Below are 16,322 nucleotides of genomic sequence, written 5' to 3' on the forward strand. Positions count from 1 at the left end.
GCAATGATTTGTTACGGCAATGGAATGTGCCGCCGCCAAATGTGACAAAACAAACACCGGCACGCCGTTCAAAACGTGTGCAAACTGTACCGTCTATCGCTCGTCCTTTAGTATCTGAACCACCGCCAAGTCGGCCAGTTTTGAGACCAGCCATGCGAGACGAACCATCCACTTCACGTGGTTTGACCTCTACGCCACGGCCGTCATCTTCACGTTTCACACAACAACCACCAGCACGCCGTTCAAATCGTATACAAACGGCACCGTCTGTCGCTCGTTCGTTAGTTCAAAGTCCGGCCATTCCATCGACATCGGCTGCACCGGCTGGAGCACCATTACAACCGCTCCGCAATGAACGAGTGTGTCGCCGCAAAGGTGAACAATCGGATCCGAACCAAGAGACATTCACCATCAAAATGTCTTTGCGGACATTTTTGAGAAACGGTCCGAATGATCCAACTCGTATTGGTGGTAAACTGACAACGCCAACAATAGAGATAGTGATATGAAACGCCGATTAATGGCAATCATTCATAATGCTGTGATTGAGATGTCCGACTTGACGCGATTATCGGCATACTATGTGCACAACGAATTGAATCGTTTGGTCGATAGCAACAACGATGCAGCAATCCGTGCAGAGTTTTTGGCGCCTTTTGATGCACACAAATATTTTTTCACCCTAAAACATTGCCAAGCTAACGTCAATTGTCCATTAAATCCAGTGTTTGCACAATATCTAAGGAATAAGAACATTCCAGTTCAGCCAGACATTCACAACTTAACTCACCCGATTAGCTTTGCTTACCAACAGTCCGCCACAAACATGTGCAATAACACAAATATGCATGGCAACGATCACATTCGCAATTATTTCAAGCGCAAAAACATTATGGAACAGGAGATTGATGTGTTGATGGACTATTTGCAATACGAAGATTCGGAAGTCGAGCTGTATGACGGCACTCGCGCGCATTTAACCGAATACTACAATGAGCTGCATCCATTGTTGCCACTCGACCGTATTGCTCTCTACGAAAATGATCCTGAAAATGTTGTGTTCCAAGACGACCATCTCATTACACGTGGCTGGTTGTGGACTACAACAGACGATACCAAGTACTATAAACACGTGCACGAGCTGATCCATTTACAGCGTTGGATTCAACAGCACAATGTGGTCAATCCAAATGAGCAGTGGCGGTCGTTTCGTGCCATTCCGCAATCGAAGAACAAACGCAAACATGTTCAATTCGATACGGAAGGTTTTATCAACATCACAAATTTATTGTATGCCCGCAGAGAAGATAAAGTAAGAAGAAATGACAAACCAAATTGGGATAACAATGATTACGATGCATTTTGGAATCGGTATGTAAATTTGCGGAAAATAAATCGTAACGGAGAAATTTTCGGCAACTATTTTACGACCGACGGTGTGACAGCATGCCTGAGAATGATTCGTCGAAACCGTGATACGAGTGCACCGACCAAAACGAGTAAAAAAAAGAATAAGAAGAAAAAGGGCAAGGAACGGTATGAGAAGAAAGAACCACCAAAATGTTAGGAAGACATTAAAGCTGCGTTTCGAGCTGGTCAAATCACAAAGATCATTGGAGATGATCCGGGCGCCAAAGTATCACGATCGACAACAAGCCGTGATCTGAAGAGTACACTCGAATGGAGCTATAAATTGACAGCGAAACAGTGGTATGCCAAATCGGGTGCACGTAATCGCAAGCACAGATTGAGACGATACACGGACGTTTTGGAAGATGAATTGCAGCAAAAGCGGAATGATTTACACGCACTTTATGGCGAACAACCATCGAGCAAAAGCGCAAATCACCAGCTATATTTGGAATACAATTTGGATTCCTTTATGGCATCACGTCAAGTGCATTACCAACGGCGTGTGGCCCGACTAGAGCTGGACAAGCATATCAGACGTCAAGTTGCCGCACATCAAGTGGCCCGTGCAAGGGGAAAACCGGTACTGAAATACTAAATATACTCAGAAGTATTGAAAAGTACCGATAAGTACCGAAACGTATCAAAACGTACCAAAACGTACCAAATAGGTATTCGTTTCAAAAAAAAGTGAATAATTTTTTCGTGTTTTCGACTGTCTTTTTGGTTTTACATGGCAAGCTTGTATGAAACTCTCGGAGACTCGGTATAATGCACAAAAAAAGTGAAAAAATGTTTTTCGATATTTTTGTGCACTATACCAAGTCTCCGAGAGTTTTATATAAGCCTGCCATGTAGTAGCAGAAAGACAGTCGAAAAGACGAATTTTTTTTTCAATATTCTCGACTGTCTTTCTGCTACTACATGGCAGGCTTATATGAAACTCTCGGAGACTTGGTATAGTGCACAAATATATCGAAAAAAAAATTCACTTTTTTTGTGCATTATACCGAGTCTCCGAGAGTTTCATACAAGCTTGCCATGTAACACCAAAAAGACAGTCGAAAACATGAAAAATTATTCACTATTTTTTTGAAACGAATACCTATTTAGTACGTTTTGGTATGTTTTGATATGTTTCGGTACTTTTTGGTACTTTTCAATACTTCTGAGTATATTTAGTATTTCAGTACCGATTTTCCCCTTGGGCCCGTGATATATGCATTGGGTGACGCAAAAATCGGTGCAAATTCGCCGATAAAGGGACAATGCAGAACACCACAGATCTTCATAACGCATACCATTGATCGATATTGTCGCATAATGGCAGTTCATGAGCCAGGAACATCGATGCTCTGTAGTCGTGATCATGATATCACAGACCAACCATTGCACCGCGAAAGACCGGAGAATATGAATCCAAAGGACCGGTAAGTTTATTGTTTTTTGTACTGCATTTTTATTTTATTCAGTAAATGTGTCGTATGAAATGAATGTTAATTTTATCGTATCGTTCAGTTTCTTAGTTTGCAACAACTGCGAACCGGCCCTTAACCATGTTCTCCCACCACCAAATGAGTGGATAGTGGATAGTGGAAATCGGAGTGCTGCCTATTTACGACAACGGGCGGCTAATGCTGCCGCTCATTAAATGAATATCCTCCTCGGCCGTCTCCCGTAGTTTACTCAGTCTACGATTAATTTACGTTGTGTCGAGAGTCAAGCGCAATAAGGGCACACTATATAAACGCCATCTATTAATAACCGACTAACTACAATGTAAATCAAACGTATCTGTTTCCCCTTTTTATTTACTCCCTTCCCCTCTCGCTATACTTTTACATTGTAGTTAGTCTGTTTTACAAAGATGTCGTTTCTGTGTAAGATGTGTGACGTCACAATGTATTTATATGGATAGCGCTCGACTCTCGCGTTGTGTGAGTAAGTGTCGTTTGGTTTCATTCATTTTAGACCAATTGATATATTAATGATGATATTTTTTTTACTTTCCATTCTTTTTTTTATTGATATAGGTAGTGGCCTTGGCACCAAGTGCTATTCTATAGTAAGCATTTTCTTTTTCTTTTTCTTCCACAACAGAACGCATTCTCAACACTACTACCAAATCTCAAATTAAAGCAATGTTGTTGCAAATGTGTGACAATGTGACAATTATCTTAAACTATACATATTTGATTTTCATCATATGTTTCCATTACTTCCATTACGTTCCATTACATATTGATTAATTTCCATTATTTCCATTCTTTTCTTTGTGATTAACCCTAGGCAAAAGTTGAATCAAAATATACTTACCACAATGCCAAATCAGTGGTATACATGTGCCATCTCTACATTGAAAGGCTGTTGATACACAGCTTTCTGTTAATAAAAACCATAAAGGATTCATGTATAATCAGTTTTTCATATAAAAATTCATTGAGAATAATAAAAATTGATTATTAATCTATACATAGTCGAAGAAAATAAAAAACAACTTTCACATGGCTTCCTGGACCACTTTATCAAATTCATACATTTAAAAAAAAGAGTAATAAGTAAGAGAACGTAACACAAAGTTCTTTTTTTTGCATTGTACAAGGTACACATCATTGAATTGAAATACAAAGGAGATAGCAAGGCTAATATCAACGTATATAAACAACTTAGTAGACATGTAATGTGTCTCTATTGTAATTGAGCAATTGGACTTTCAATTGAAATGAATTGAATTGTGGCGAAAAGATTAATACTTTTAAAACTCCCCATTTTGTGTGCATCACTTCTATACTTGAAAACATATTGTATCATTTCATTGTGGTTGTGAATACCTCAAAGAGGATTGTGTTGTGTTTTTAGTTATATACGCTTTTAGTTTTATGAAACGCTGATGAACTTGCTTTTTTTAGAATCATACATTGATCATCACAAATGATAGTGAAAAATGTTATAAATACCGTGAGAGGAGATATCATCTCAATAATGCGCACATCATGACCAAAAAAAATATACGTTTCTATTTGTTCCATTGGTTAATATCGCCGAAGTACAACTTACAAAATATGCCATCTGATCAGAACTCATCCACAAAACATATCTTGCAAGCAAACTTTTTCTAGTTTTCTAGTTTTGGTGGATGAACCCCTTGTTTCGAATTGAAAGAATTGAATCTAATACTGCTTCGCCCCTTGTTGCAAGCTAATTTAATTCACGATTTTTTTTTTAATACCAACGGGTTTTTTCAGTGTTCAAAAGTCGACTAAAAGTTGTTATTCTTAATTCAATTTAAAGTTGCTATTCTTTATGATCATATCATATAAATGATGTCGGTAATAAAATCTGTATTGTGTGATGATGATATTTTTTGGTCATTCATGTTGCTGCATATAATGTATCAAACAAATGTATTTATGAGATCTCGTAAAGATTAAATCTTTTTAAGAAATCTGTTATATTATATATTTCAATGGATGGAATATTTTCAATGAATACACTCAAATGTGATGGGGCCCACAAGCCCATTTAAATTGTTCCTTTATTGATTACTTCCGTTGTGTGTTACTACTTTAAATTCATTTTCGACTTTTCTTTTAAATTGATGTGAGTACACTTTCTTTTGGTTAAATTTCATAAATCTGAAGATTTTTTTTACGATAATAGGATAGAAAGAATCCATTGAGAAGAATTATTTTTGTATTTGAAAGATTTTCCATTTATATTTAGAAGATTAAAATAAAACACCCGGAAAAGAAAACAAAATTCATCAAGAATAATTGCTTACTCACCACTACTATTGCTGTTTTCGGTTATATCACGCAAATAGATATGTTCTATTGATCTGTTTTCGTGTGTATTGGTTGGGCCCATGAAAGGGATTGTTCTTGAATTGATCGGTGACCATGTTGATGACCACACATTATCGGCCACAACACAATTTCCAATCGTTAATAAATATTGTAATATTATGATCACAACGAACTCAAAATAATTCCATCGTCGATTTGGACGTAATGTTGTTTGTGCGAAATTAAAAAAATTGCCATTTGAAAACCATTTGTTGCCCATTATTCTTGTTTGGATGCACTTACACACTAACTTTTTTGTTTTGTTTTTGTTTTATTTAATATGAATGAATAACTTGCGTAGCTGTACGTACACTGATAACTAAAATGGCTTTTTTTTTTTTTTGGTGGATGGACTTATGTATATCAACAGCATTCATTCAAATTTAGTTCAATTATTGAAATAACAGATAGAACATTGAATTATATTCAATTCACTCAGAATGTCTTTGTTATATCGATTGGTTGATTTAAATGACTTACTATAATCATTTTTCATTACTGTTGTTTTACAGTGTTTGATCGATAAACTCGTTTTGTTTTCGTTTATCGCTTTTTCGTCATTTTTTTTTCTCGATTCGTTGTAATATTTCATTTAAAAAAATATGTATGCTGTTCATGAAATGACTGTGATTTCAAACTTTTACACATTATCCATTACAATAAATTACATTATTAACTTTTACCGAAAACATACGATTATTGGATGATTGTTGATCACACTTTTTTCGTCCTTGTTGATACTGACGTATTTTAAAACAGGACACTTTAAAAACATCGAGATTCATATCAAAAAAAAATTGTCAACACTTTAACTCAGTTTTATTGCTTTCGCTTTTCTTTGATAACTAGGGAAAATTGGTAAAATATAAAAAAAAACATATATATGAAGAATGTGACCGATTAGTTTTGCCAGAATTCGAGCTCAGTCAGCAAAATTTGCAAAGTTAGTTAATATTCTCACTGTAATTGAACAACTAAATTAAATTGTTTACATTGAATACGGCTGTTGAATTTTGGTACAATAATCGATCGAAGAAGAATGTGTTTTTAATTGAATGAAGGTTATTGACATTGACATCGCGGTAATATTGTTCGGTAATTATTTGATTATTTTGATAGCGAACTTCGTAAAGATCGTTAAAAATCAAAACGTAGAAGAAATATACAATTTAATTCTTACAAATTGTCAGACATTTAGACATTTGCGAATTTTTGGCAATACTTTTATTATCTCATTTGTTATTAGATAGATAAGAACGAAGATTCTTTTCATATAATAATAAAAAATGGATTAAAATAAAAAAACATAAAAAATATATTAGTGCGATGGTAGTTTTAAAAATGTGTTCGTATGGTTATTGCAAACCGACCGCTTAATTTTTTTTTTTAAATGAACAAGTTTGGCGCCGGTAGAGTGTTTGATGTATGAAATAAGGCTGTAAGTGTTGTATTTCTCATCAATTTTACACCATTAACTGGTTTTTTAGAATATTAATTACTTTTTAAATCACTATGTATTTAAATTTTCTTTGTGAACAAATCAACGATATATTTCGTTTTGAAAATCTCTTCAAGTTCTCATAATTTTCACATTATAATGAAAAACTTAGTATATACCACAAATAATTATTTTTTCTCGAACAAAATATTCACTGAAACAACAATTTTGTCAAAAAAAAAAAAGAGAGACGAGTTTTCATTCAGAAAGACCAGCGGAGAAGGGAAAAATAACACACAAAACACAAAACAGTAATACTTGTTTTACGTCCAGCGCTGGACGAAGACTGTATGATTGAACGGTAGCATATACTGATTTATTGCCTTTGTACAATATAATAACAAACAGTCGGTCATAGATTGGTTTGCAAATGATGAATAACAAATTAAATGAAAATCGAAGTCGAATAAATACTGATTTATTGGAATTGCTGTATATTCATTAGTATAAATCAATATGCCAAAAATATGTTATTTACTATTATTATTGTTGTTGACGATTGACTGTTGTATGTATAGGTAACAAAATGTTATGCGATACTCTCAATGTGGTTGTGCGCCATTCCGAAATTCGATGTATAAATTTTTACAATACATACACAAAGATACACAACGAAAAATCCAAATGTGCAAAATGGAGGATCACATACATTTTTCGCACACAGACATATGCAATCGCATTTCATTCAAAAAAAAAAAATAATAATAATGTCAAAACTATTCTTGACTCTCACTGAGTTCTGATGGTGTGAGATTTTGTCACATTTAACTAGGAGTGTGACATACAGCCAGCTGAATAGAGATCTGGTACCATTGAATACCATTAAAATCATAACCTTTAAATTTGTATGTAAAAATGTTTCCATTAGAAAATGACGAACAATTTTATAACATTCCATGTGAATTATATAAAATCTACAACCGTTTTTTTTTTTCATTTTAAAATCAATCGCCACATATATTCTGTCAATTACTTTTTATTATTTAAAAGTCAAAGTCGTAATCTGTCACATATACGCACACAAATACACAAAACATAACCAATACACACTTTGGTAGTGACATTTTGCCATTTACTAACAAGACAAGTTTTCATTGTGCTTTTGTGATAAATTTTTACACCATTAAAACGAAAATTTGCCCTTTTTCAATTCGGGGTGATTTTCAAAAATTATAAAAGCACACTCGGAAATTTGAGTGGATTGAATTTTTTTTTCGTAGCAGGTATTCAATTTCAATTTCAATATATTAAGATAAATCAATTGATTAAAATGGCAGAGGAAAGAACTTTCCTTACATAATCTAGTGTACAGTACATTTGACAAGATTGCACATTTTTTATTCATTCACTAATGATTTTTGATTAAAATTAAATTCGTTTCAAAAAAGTTGAAGTGAAACATCAACAATGGGTGGACACGATCACGGACACCATAATGCACCATATATAGTCCCAAAACCAGAAATCTACAACAATCAAGTAGAAAAAATATCGGAACTGAGAAACTACCAAAATGAATTGGCCAAACGAGGTCTTAAAGATCCATGGATAAGGTTTGCACAAAGAATCACAATAAATATGTGGTTTATTTCATGTGATTACTGTTTGTATTGTTTTTTTCAGAAATGAAGTATGGCGATACAACCAAAAAGTTTGGGGAAATCCGAGACTGCGGATGATCAAATTTATATTCACCGGTTTTCCCTTGGGTGCAGCCTGTGCTGCTGCCACAATTGCTTACGAAGAATATTTTGAAGTTTACAAAGATCATCGTCATGACGAACATGCTCACCATTAAACAATATTTTCCGTAATCAATTGTAGATGAAGTCAGTTAAGAAAATTTGATGAATAGATCTTTTCAAATAAATCATCAAAGTACCAAGTTAATTGAAAATATTCGTTTAATTCTATATTTCCAGTCACTGGGTGTGAATCTAAATTTTAACAATGAAAATTTAAAAACAACAGTAATTATTTTATTCAAAAGTTTATTGCATTGGCCACATCTTCTGCCTTTTTTACAGAATTCCTGTCATTGGTGTGTCATTTATTCTATCGAATTCATATTTCAAAACGTAGAATTCGTTGACATACTTTTTATATTATTTCTTCGCATAAATGTTGAGCTCCTGAACATTTCAAAGAATGTCTAAAATGTCTAAAATGATTTATTATTTACTTGTATGTGTCGCCATCTCTTTTTTGAGAAGAATCTTGGAAAAAATTTATTCTTGTTCTTTCTTTGACTTAAATCTTTTAATCTTAAACGATTTATATTTTGAAAGTTGTTTTTGTTGTTGTTGTTACGAATGATTGTTGTATTTTTTAAAGTTTGGTATTTCACGCTCGAAACCGGCCGGCATATGTGCGATTTTCCCATCTATCTTATGCGTATTTAAAATCGAATTCATTTGCAGGCGTGTGACACCGCCGTCAATTTCGCTAGGCACTACTGTACTCAAAATGCTGGCCGCTGGATTTGGAATTCGACCAAAATCCATTCGAGAGAAATCTTGATCGATTTCACTTGATAAAATTGTGCTTGCTACTGGATTTGCAAATTTTTTACCTAAACCCATTCGAGTGATTCCTTGATCAATTTCACTTGGTACAATTGTGCTTGGTGCTGGTTTTGCTGAATGTTTACTCAAATGCAATCGGGTGATACCTTGATCGATTTCACTCAGTACGATTGTGCTCGATTCGTTGTGCACAGTGATTGGTTCTGAATTCGGGTTATGATCACTGCGAACCGGCACAGTTTCAAAATGATTTTTTTTCTGTGAAGTATTTTGGCCGTTGTATAATGCACCATATTTCATTACAATTCGATCCATTTCTAAAAAAAAAATATTATAAATTCTTAGTTTTTGTTGTCGTGCACACTGCTTGTAAACGAAATTTGAATACCTTTTTCAAAATCAACGCTTATAGCTTCTGTGATAGATATCAAAGCTTCTTTGAAATCGGAATCGTACATTTCTTTCGAACCATCGTTGTCAGTCAATAAAGTCGTAACTGATAAGTTACCGAAGAAATAGTTGTCACGCTCCACTTTGATGTCGTACTTTATTTCAAAGACGTTTTTATTATTAATAATCATTTTACATTGATTGATAGCCTTCTGGGACCAATTTTGACATATTTTCAGTTCTGATACAAAGTTATCATAATTAAAAACCTAAAATCGAATCAAAATTTTTGAGAATTGTCAAACAAAAGAGATGAAATCTAACGAAATGTGATTATCTTACAAGATTTGCTGGACTCATGCCATAAATGCAACCTCGAAAAACGCCATTAACCGTTTTATCGCTAAAATTTTGCGGTAATGGAAGAATATTTTTATGTGCCGTCTCAAATATTTGACCATGATCGATTGCCCATAGTTTGCATCGTTTTAAATCTTCAAAATTCTCAAGCACTTTTGCTCGTATCCATTTCGCCCAAGAAATTTGATACGCTGCAACGGTATCACCTTCAACTGCATTAAATTGTGTCGTTTCTTTTAATTTGGTGCGTGCATAGTTGGCAATTTCATCTTCGAGATTTTGAAGCTTAGTATCATGCAAATCGTCATCAAATTTAAAATAAAAACAATGCGGATCAATAAAATCTATGATATGAATTATTCGTGACATTTTAAAATATTTTTATATGTGAATAAAATTAAACTTCAAACCAAAATATATACAACTATATGTCTTGCTTATGTTCTGTCAAAACATCACATAGTATTCTTCTTTTTTACATCGGGTAATAAGTTGTCGTAATAGATCATATTCATTCTTTCCACACATCCAATTTGTGTGACGAATATTTTTGACATTACAGATTTTTACCAATTTTCTTTGTTGTTGTCATTGTCATTTTAAATCCATTATTGAAAACCAATCTTCACTTTAGTTAGCATTAGAAAAAAATCAGCGAGTAACCGTGTAAAAATAAAATCAAAACATTTGTAAATAAATTGCAAAGTGTTAAACTGTTTAACAGGTTATCGTTCAAGTAAACTCTAATTAAAACTATTGCATTTTAATATTATAATTGGTAGGCCAAAAAAGGACAAAAATGCCACGAGGTTTGTATCAACTAACTAATCAAAAATACTGAACTACTTTACATATTTCACAGTTTTCGCTACCACATTATAGAAATTGCTGTCGTTTCATTTAAATTGACACATTTTAAGTAATATAGTAACGAACATAACCATACAGTAATGAAAAACTCTATCCAAAATAAGAATATATTATAATAATATAGAAATTTATTGATGTCATACTAGTAAGTTAATTAATAATTTGCATCAATTTTTTTTAGCTAAGTACGTAAATCACAAGGGCAGAAGCCGTCATTTTACCAGTCCAGAAGAATTAGAAGAGCAGCGCAAGAAGAAAAATGATGGGTAATCTAACAAGTCAACCACATTTTGAGCATACATTTTATTCAAGATTCTTTTGTGCAAAAAAAAATTATTTTTCCATTGTTATTTGGCTTAATTTAAATAACAGTGAATCGGAAGAAGATGAATCAGATGAGGAGGAAGATGAAGATGGTAGTGAGGAAGGTTCATCGGATAGTGATTTCGAAGACGCACATAAAAATAAGGGTGTACAGGGTCTAATTGAAATTGAAAATCCAAATCGTGCCGTGAAGAAAACCGCTGAAAAAGTATCAAAAATTGATTTAAATGCAGCGAGTTCATCAAAAGCAGAACTATCTCGACGTGAACGTGAAGAATTGGAAAAGCAACGGGCCCAAGCTCATTATCAAAAACTTCATGCTGAGGGCAAAACGGACCAAGCTCGATCTGATTTGGCTAGATTGGCCATAATTAAGCAACACCGTGCTGAGGCAGCCGCACGACGAGAAGCCGAAAAGAAAGGTAAACTGGTTATGGACTGAATATCTCTTATTTTGTGTTTATTAAAATGTATATTTTATCTTTTTTAGAAAAAGAGGATAAGAAGAAATCTGGATCGAAGTCTTAATATCGGATTTCGTTACATTGAATTAAAAAAAATTGCTGTTCAAACTCGCAGAATCCAATACAAAAAAGAATTTAAAAAAACATTTAGGCGTTTTTGTATTGCTCATTTCGTTTGAGTACATATGAAAGAAATACTTGAATTAATAAAATCAAACACATTTTTGTTATATCACAATTCATATGGACGATATCTGGTTAACCACAGATCATATGGATATCGTTTTGATGTAAAACAAATGTTAAAATAAATAAAGAGCATCTAGAAACTCGATTGACTATCAATTTAATTTTTCAATGGAATACTGCATTTATCTTCTTCCACCATTTGACATGATAAGGTTCTCATTGATTTATAGGTTTTCCATTTTGTTACCGAAATAAAATTATTTTCAAAAAATTATATTCCTATTAAAAAATTGTTTGCAAACATAAAGCAGTAAGTTTGAGAAAGCTATACTGTCAATATTCACATGTCTTCACAATCTGTTGTTTGACAGATCACATAACCTCAAACCAAAATTATATTACAACAAAACATTGATTGCGTTCGGTAAACGAAATCACTATCTAATAAACGAAAATTATTATTTCTTCGTCTTGAGACTGTGTTTACTAACTTTTACCTGTTTTGAGTTCAGGTCAACCGATTCACATCAAAATTGGAATTTAAGTTTCTTTTACCTATAGTTACTTGTAAACAAAAATCAGCTTGATCCGATCATTTTTACGATCTTGCTAGTTAGCGAGTTAAATCATTTCTATTAATTATATAAAAATCAAATTGCATATTAAAATTTGAATATTCATACGATCAACATTCAGTTCTTGCACATTTAGTTCAGCCGCTCACACACAACAGTCGCTATTTTCAAACATCATTTATGCATTATCATTATATGTTCAAATTAAAGTAATTAAGATCCATTTGTTACATCGAAGTATTTTATTTACGGAAAACTCCATATTGAATGTTCTGAACATTTTGGTGTCCAATCGATTTAATAAAACTAAAAGGTTTGTTTGTTTCTTCTAATAATTTTAATGAAGAAAATGCAAATAAATAAAAGAATAATGGCATGGTATAACATTTGAAAGCATGTCTGTTGTTTGTCCTGAAATGAATTAAAATTTGAATCAATATTGATTGTAAGTTTAAATTTGATTATAGACAAAAAAAATGCCACCTCCAAAAGCAAAATTGCACAGCTCCACCGGACGTTTGAAAAATATCACCACTTCTTCAACGAGCAATAGTAACGAAAGTCAACAAAATGTAAGCAACCGAAACATTTCAAATACACAAACCAATCGAAACAGTGTACCATCAAATGAAAGAGGAATTGAACCAAGAGATCAATTGGATCAAGCAAGAGAGCAATTGAATCAAGCAGTTGAGCAATTTGAATTGGAGCTTTATTGGTGCATACAGGTAAAATAAAATCTATTCCGTTCGTTTAGACCCCTATTATGTAGTGGTTATATTAAAAACTACAATTTGTTTGCTTGAAAATACATTTTACTGAAGTTTTAAGTTCTTCTTAATTACAGACATTGGAAAATTCATTAAGTTCAGGGAAACTAAATGCCAAACAAGGTAACCAAACTAACAGTTTGTTTTTTATTTGAAAGACTTATGGTATTATATGTAAATCTCTTCATAGCTCAAGATGCGGAAAAAACGTTAAAGTTATTAAAAGGAAACAACCAACCAATTGTAAAAAAACGGCAATTGATGTCTTGTACATTCGGCGATTATCGTAAGGAATTTGTATCAAAATAATATAAATAATATAAATAAATACGAATAAAAAATTTGTTATTAATTATTTAAATCGTGTTTCTCAATACAGGTAAGAAAATGGCTGACGAAGAAAAAAAATTGCGAGTAGGTAAGTATCAGTTTCCAAAAGGTTTGAAACAATATATTGTCTGTCATTTACACTAAAAAATATGTTTATTTAAATAGGAAATACATCTATCCAGTTCGTTGAGCCTTCGACAAAAGATCAAAGCACATCCAATAAAAGTCATTTTGTGAAAAAATCATTCGCATCAACTTTGGGTAGCGCACCGAATTTCCTGTTTAACTTTTCAGTAAACGCAATGGAAAAGCTTTCAATCGATGCACCAACGGAACAACAATGTATTTAATTTTATTGAAGTTTTTTTATTTGCAAAAAAATCAAAGAAAGCCTATCGATTTAATCCATCAATATGTTGCAGGTGACAGTATAATTGATTCAGTGAACAATACTATAAATGAGCAAGCAAAAAGTTGTACGAGAAATGAAAACGACAATCAATCTACCTCTGAAACGTCTCAAGAAATCGCGGAAAAGTCTTCAGATGTATCCATCAACAAATCAAAGTTTATTACCTCGGATAATTCATTTAAGTTCAATTTCGTAGTAGAAAATGACTAATTTTTGAAGTATTACCGATACACAAAATAAACCATTGAACTAAATGAGCAAACGAATTTTGATAGCGAATTTATTTTCATGAATCTTTTGCAGCTGTGAAATAATAGTAACTGCGTTAATAATTAAAACAAAACAGTAATTGAGAGAGTTAGTTCTTAAAGTTTTTACAACGGCATCCTTTTTTTATTTAGACGGTTTGTCAACGATTTGTTAAAATAAGTTTATTTCATAAGTAGTAGGAAAAGGCGGGTTCGTCAGCAACTCTTGCGTCAACCATGCGGCTGCCGCAAGGCTGCCACATCATCAAAAACAAATCATCTTAAGTTTGTTGTTTATTTCGAGTGTTTGTATTTTTTTTAATACTCAATTAAAACTAGTGACCAATTTTTTTTAACAAACATTTTCATATGTTTTTCTTCCAACATTTTCATTTTGCATTGTCGCCTTGATGATGGATTCGTATCGACTAACATTTTTTGTTGATTCTTTTCACATACAATACAGAGGCGGGCTTGAACAAAATTTCTGCAAAAAGCACAATCCAAACTTGATTGTTGACAAAATCACAATGTTGTTGGTAAATTTTTGTACTAGAAAACTGTTTACAGACAATTTTTTCATACTAATTTTTTATTGTTTCATACTAAGAAATCATACATGAGCCGAACACATTTAAAAACACATCGTCAAAACTACCCGTGCATTATAGATGACGTACTTGAATTTAAAATTTATAAACGTTCTACTTCATTGAATGACGAACAAACAAACGTGAAGTTGGTTGTCCGCAATGACATATATTGATTATGGCATATTATTCGAGCACTATTGTTTAATGTATTTCGTTTTTGGTTTTTACGCATTTTAGTGCTAAAATCGTCCATACATATCACTTGTGCATTTGTTTTCATTCTTTTAAAATAACGGGTCAAATATTCGAACAGACACAATGCATTTCATAAAGACAGAGATAGAAGAATCACCGGATGATAATAATATTTTTCACTTGCACGCGGTAAAAAGTGAATTGGAGTGCATACAGACCGAGTGTGAACTTAGAATGTCTCATTTGAACCTTACAATTTTATTTGATAATGCTGCCATAGATATTCAAATAACGATTTTAAGTGTAAGTTTTATGAAATAAATGTTTCAAAATATATGGTCAATGAAGTTTTATATATTTTTTTATCAAATATTCTAGCTGGCCAATTACTATGAAAAGTGTAGATTACGAAACAGAGGCTCGTTTGATATTGTTTCCATGATTAAAATGTACAATGAATTTCTGTCAGTTTCTTACGGGATATTCAACCAGTTGAACATTGCATACCACTACGTTCCAGCCAAACCATTTGTGTCATCAAATATATCCATCAGCAATATGCGGGCACAGATGAAAAGTACATCGAAATCTGTGGAACTATTTAAAGACAGCGCTGTCGCTTATGTAATTTTGTTTTTATTTCCCCCTTAACAAATTTATTCAGATAAAACGAAATCTAATGCATCTTTTTCATTTTCGCAGGTTTTTCCAGTTAATCCAACGTTTGCAACGGACATTGAAACTATATCCGTGTTAATCAAAAACATTCTTCGAAGGGCGAGCGTAAATCTCCCCCGTGTAAACAATGCTTTCCCAGATCATCCCAATCCAGAGAGACCTATGACTAAAACCGGTGCTCATTTGGAACAATGGATTGCATCGACATCCCCAACATTTTACAATCTTTTATTTCAATGAGCAAGCAAAATGCATAAATTATTGATTTTACTTATAGAAACAGCAGATGTGCTATGTTCAATAGCTTCACTGGAAGGAGAAGTTTTATTTGGCATATCTTTACGTATCTTTTGCAAATATCTAAAAAAAGTTACACAGAAAAATAAACGCATATTTGCATCAATCAATAAACTAGGATATTTTCACACATCTACTTATTTACCGTTCTTTATTATATGATCAACATTGAAATTCTCTTCTTTTAGTCCTAAAAGTCGCGATGAGTCTTTCGGTGCGAATGCAGTGTATGAAAGAATTGCATATGCTTGTATTTATGAATTTCAGTTTACCCGGTTTTTCCTTCCTTTTTATCTGTTTGGTCCCACGTATCTTGAACAGTATTCTTCAATTTTTTTCATCAAAAATG

General features: G+C 32.9%; 7 protein-coding genes across 12 annotated transcripts in view; 5 read left to right on the plus strand and 2 right to left on the minus strand.

Moving 5' to 3' along the window:
• The window catches only part of LOC116336733 (low-density lipoprotein receptor-related protein 1), a 31,417-nt gene extending 25,344 nt beyond the window's left edge, over window positions 1-6,073 (minus strand). For 3 of the 4 annotated variants that reach the window (XM_031760799.1, XM_031760798.1, XM_031760797.1), the window contains exons 1-2: window positions 5,196-6,073; window positions 3,727-3,792 (exon numbers count right to left, since the gene is read on the minus strand). In XM_031760799.1, coding sequence (XP_031616659.1) covers window positions 3,727-3,792; window positions 5,196-5,475 — 346 coding nt within the window. In that variant the 5' untranslated portion in view covers window positions 5,476-6,073. The remainder of the gene's footprint in view (window positions 1-3,726; window positions 3,793-5,195) is intronic. The other variant, XM_031760800.1, reaches the window with a different exon arrangement.
• Window positions 27-5,578, plus strand: LOC116336749. 2 transcript variants are annotated; one of them, XM_031760860.1, is made up of 5 exons: window positions 27-1,993; window positions 2,601-2,840; window positions 2,929-3,351; window positions 3,444-3,475; window positions 3,700-5,578. In XM_031760860.1, exon 1 carries the CDS (start codon window positions 506-508, stop codon window positions 1,565-1,567), a length of 1,062 nt encoding a protein of 353 aa, XP_031616720.1. In that variant the 5' UTR covers window positions 27-505; the 3' UTR covers window positions 1,568-1,993; window positions 2,601-2,840; window positions 2,929-3,351; window positions 3,444-3,475; window positions 3,700-5,578. The 2 variants fall into 2 exon arrangements, with proteins under 2 accessions (XP_031616720.1, XP_031616721.1); XM_031760861.1 differs by lacking the exon at window positions 3,444-3,475 and having other exon boundaries at window positions 2,929-3,347; window positions 3,511-5,578.
• A 1,404-nt stretch (window positions 6,074-7,477) lies between the features above and the next one.
• On the plus strand, window positions 7,478-8,643 carry LOC116336757 (NADH dehydrogenase [ubiquinone] 1 beta subcomplex subunit 3). 2 transcript variants are annotated; one of them, XM_031760871.1, is made up of 3 exons: window positions 7,478-7,559; window positions 8,142-8,306; window positions 8,377-8,643. In XM_031760871.1, the coding sequence occupies exons 2-3, from the start codon at window positions 8,161-8,163 to the stop codon at window positions 8,549-8,551; spliced, it is 321 nt and encodes a 106-aa protein (XP_031616731.1). In that variant the 5' UTR covers window positions 7,478-7,559; window positions 8,142-8,160; the 3' UTR covers window positions 8,552-8,643. The 2 variants fall into 2 exon arrangements, with proteins under 2 accessions (XP_031616731.1, XP_031616730.1); XM_031760870.1 differs by lacking the exon at window positions 7,478-7,559 and adding an exon at window positions 7,589-7,976.
• Window positions 8,644-8,727: 84 nt separating this feature from the next.
• Window positions 8,728-10,482, minus strand: LOC116336748. The gene is made up of 3 exons (XM_031760859.1): window positions 10,011-10,482; window positions 9,667-9,937; window positions 8,728-9,595 (listed from the first exon to the last, which is right to left on the minus strand). The coding sequence occupies exons 1-3, from the start codon at window positions 10,395-10,397 to the stop codon at window positions 9,060-9,062; spliced, it is 1,194 nt and encodes a 397-aa protein (XP_031616719.1). The 5' UTR covers window positions 10,398-10,482; the 3' UTR covers window positions 8,728-9,059.
• Window positions 10,483-10,616: 134 nt separating this feature from the next.
• On the plus strand, window positions 10,617-12,031 carry LOC116336755 (28 kDa heat- and acid-stable phosphoprotein-like). Its single transcript, XM_031760867.1, has 4 exons — window positions 10,617-10,837; window positions 11,080-11,164; window positions 11,271-11,644; window positions 11,713-12,031. Exons 1-4 carry the CDS (start codon window positions 10,828-10,830, stop codon window positions 11,748-11,750), a joined length of 507 nt encoding a protein of 168 aa, XP_031616727.1. The 5' UTR covers window positions 10,617-10,827; the 3' UTR covers window positions 11,751-12,031.
• Window positions 12,032-12,276: 245 nt separating this feature from the next.
• Window positions 12,277-14,228, plus strand: LOC116336750 (UPF0488 protein C8orf33 homolog). The gene is made up of 7 exons (XM_031760862.1): window positions 12,277-12,763; window positions 12,918-13,178; window positions 13,298-13,343; window positions 13,411-13,506; window positions 13,600-13,638; window positions 13,716-13,892; window positions 13,973-14,228. The coding sequence occupies exons 2-7, from the start codon at window positions 12,927-12,929 to the stop codon at window positions 14,170-14,172; spliced, it is 810 nt and encodes a 269-aa protein (XP_031616722.1). The 5' UTR covers window positions 12,277-12,763; window positions 12,918-12,926; the 3' UTR covers window positions 14,173-14,228.
• Window positions 14,229-14,820: 592 nt separating this feature from the next.
• On the plus strand, window positions 14,821-16,109 carry LOC116336753. Its single transcript, XM_031760865.1, has 4 exons — window positions 14,821-14,948; window positions 15,041-15,301; window positions 15,377-15,622; window positions 15,701-16,109. Exons 2-4 carry the CDS (start codon window positions 15,122-15,124, stop codon window positions 15,914-15,916), a joined length of 642 nt encoding a protein of 213 aa, XP_031616725.1. The 5' UTR covers window positions 14,821-14,948; window positions 15,041-15,121; the 3' UTR covers window positions 15,917-16,109.
• Window positions 16,110-16,322: the final 213 nt, after the last annotated feature.

This window comes from Contarinia nasturtii, unplaced genomic scaffold (assembly GCF_009176525.2).
Source record: "Contarinia nasturtii isolate CC-2019 unplaced genomic scaffold, AAFC_CNas_1.1 Cnas_scaffold_187, whole genome shotgun sequence".
NCBI classification, from domain to species: Eukaryota; Metazoa; Arthropoda; class Insecta; order Diptera; family Cecidomyiidae; genus Contarinia; species Contarinia nasturtii.

Excerpts from the sequence above, each read along its gene's own strand:
- LOC116336749 (XM_031760860.1), top strand. The coding sequence starts at position 506 with ATGAAACGCCGATTAATGGCAATCATTCATAATGCTGTGATTGAGATG.
- LOC116336757 (XM_031760871.1), top strand. The coding sequence starts at position 8,161 with ATGGGTGGACACGATCACGGACACCATAATGCACCATATATAGTCCCA. Across the intron at positions 8,307-8,376 it reads CTTAAAGATCCATGGATAAG|AAATGAAGTATGGCGATACA; the intron begins GTTTGCACAAAG and ends TGTTTTTTTCAG.
- LOC116336748 (XM_031760859.1), bottom strand. The coding sequence starts at position 10,397 with ATGTCACGAATAATTCATATCATAGATTTTATTGATCCGCATTGTTTT. Across the intron at positions 9,938-10,010 it reads GCATGAGTCCAGCAAATCTT|GTTTTTAATTATGATAACTT; the intron begins GTAAGATAATCA and ends ATTCGATTTTAG. Across the intron at positions 9,596-9,666 it reads AAGCGTTGATTTTGAAAAAG|AAATGGATCGAATTGTAATG; the intron begins GTATTCAAATTT and ends TTTTTTTTTTAG.
- LOC116336755 (XM_031760867.1), top strand. Across the intron at positions 11,165-11,270 it reads CGCAAGAAGAAAAATGATGG|TGAATCGGAAGAAGATGAAT; the intron begins GTAATCTAACAA and ends TTTAAATAACAG. Across the intron at positions 11,645-11,712 it reads ACGAGAAGCCGAAAAGAAAG|AAAAAGAGGATAAGAAGAAA; the intron begins GTAAACTGGTTA and ends TATCTTTTTTAG.
- LOC116336750 (XM_031760862.1), top strand. The coding sequence starts at position 12,927 with ATGCCACCTCCAAAAGCAAAATTGCACAGCTCCACCGGACGTTTGAAA. Across the intron at positions 13,179-13,297 it reads AGCTTTATTGGTGCATACAG|ACATTGGAAAATTCATTAAG; the intron begins GTAAAATAAAAT and ends TCTTAATTACAG. Across the intron at positions 13,639-13,715 it reads AGAAAAAAAATTGCGAGTAG|GAAATACATCTATCCAGTTC; the intron begins GTAAGTATCAGT and ends TTATTTAAATAG.
- LOC116336753 (XM_031760865.1), top strand. The coding sequence starts at position 15,122 with ATGCATTTCATAAAGACAGAGATAGAAGAATCACCGGATGATAATAAT. Across the intron at positions 15,302-15,376 it reads TTCAAATAACGATTTTAAGT|CTGGCCAATTACTATGAAAA; the intron begins GTAAGTTTTATG and ends CAAATATTCTAG. Across the intron at positions 15,623-15,700 it reads AAGACAGCGCTGTCGCTTAT|GTTTTTCCAGTTAATCCAAC; the intron begins GTAATTTTGTTT and ends TCATTTTCGCAG.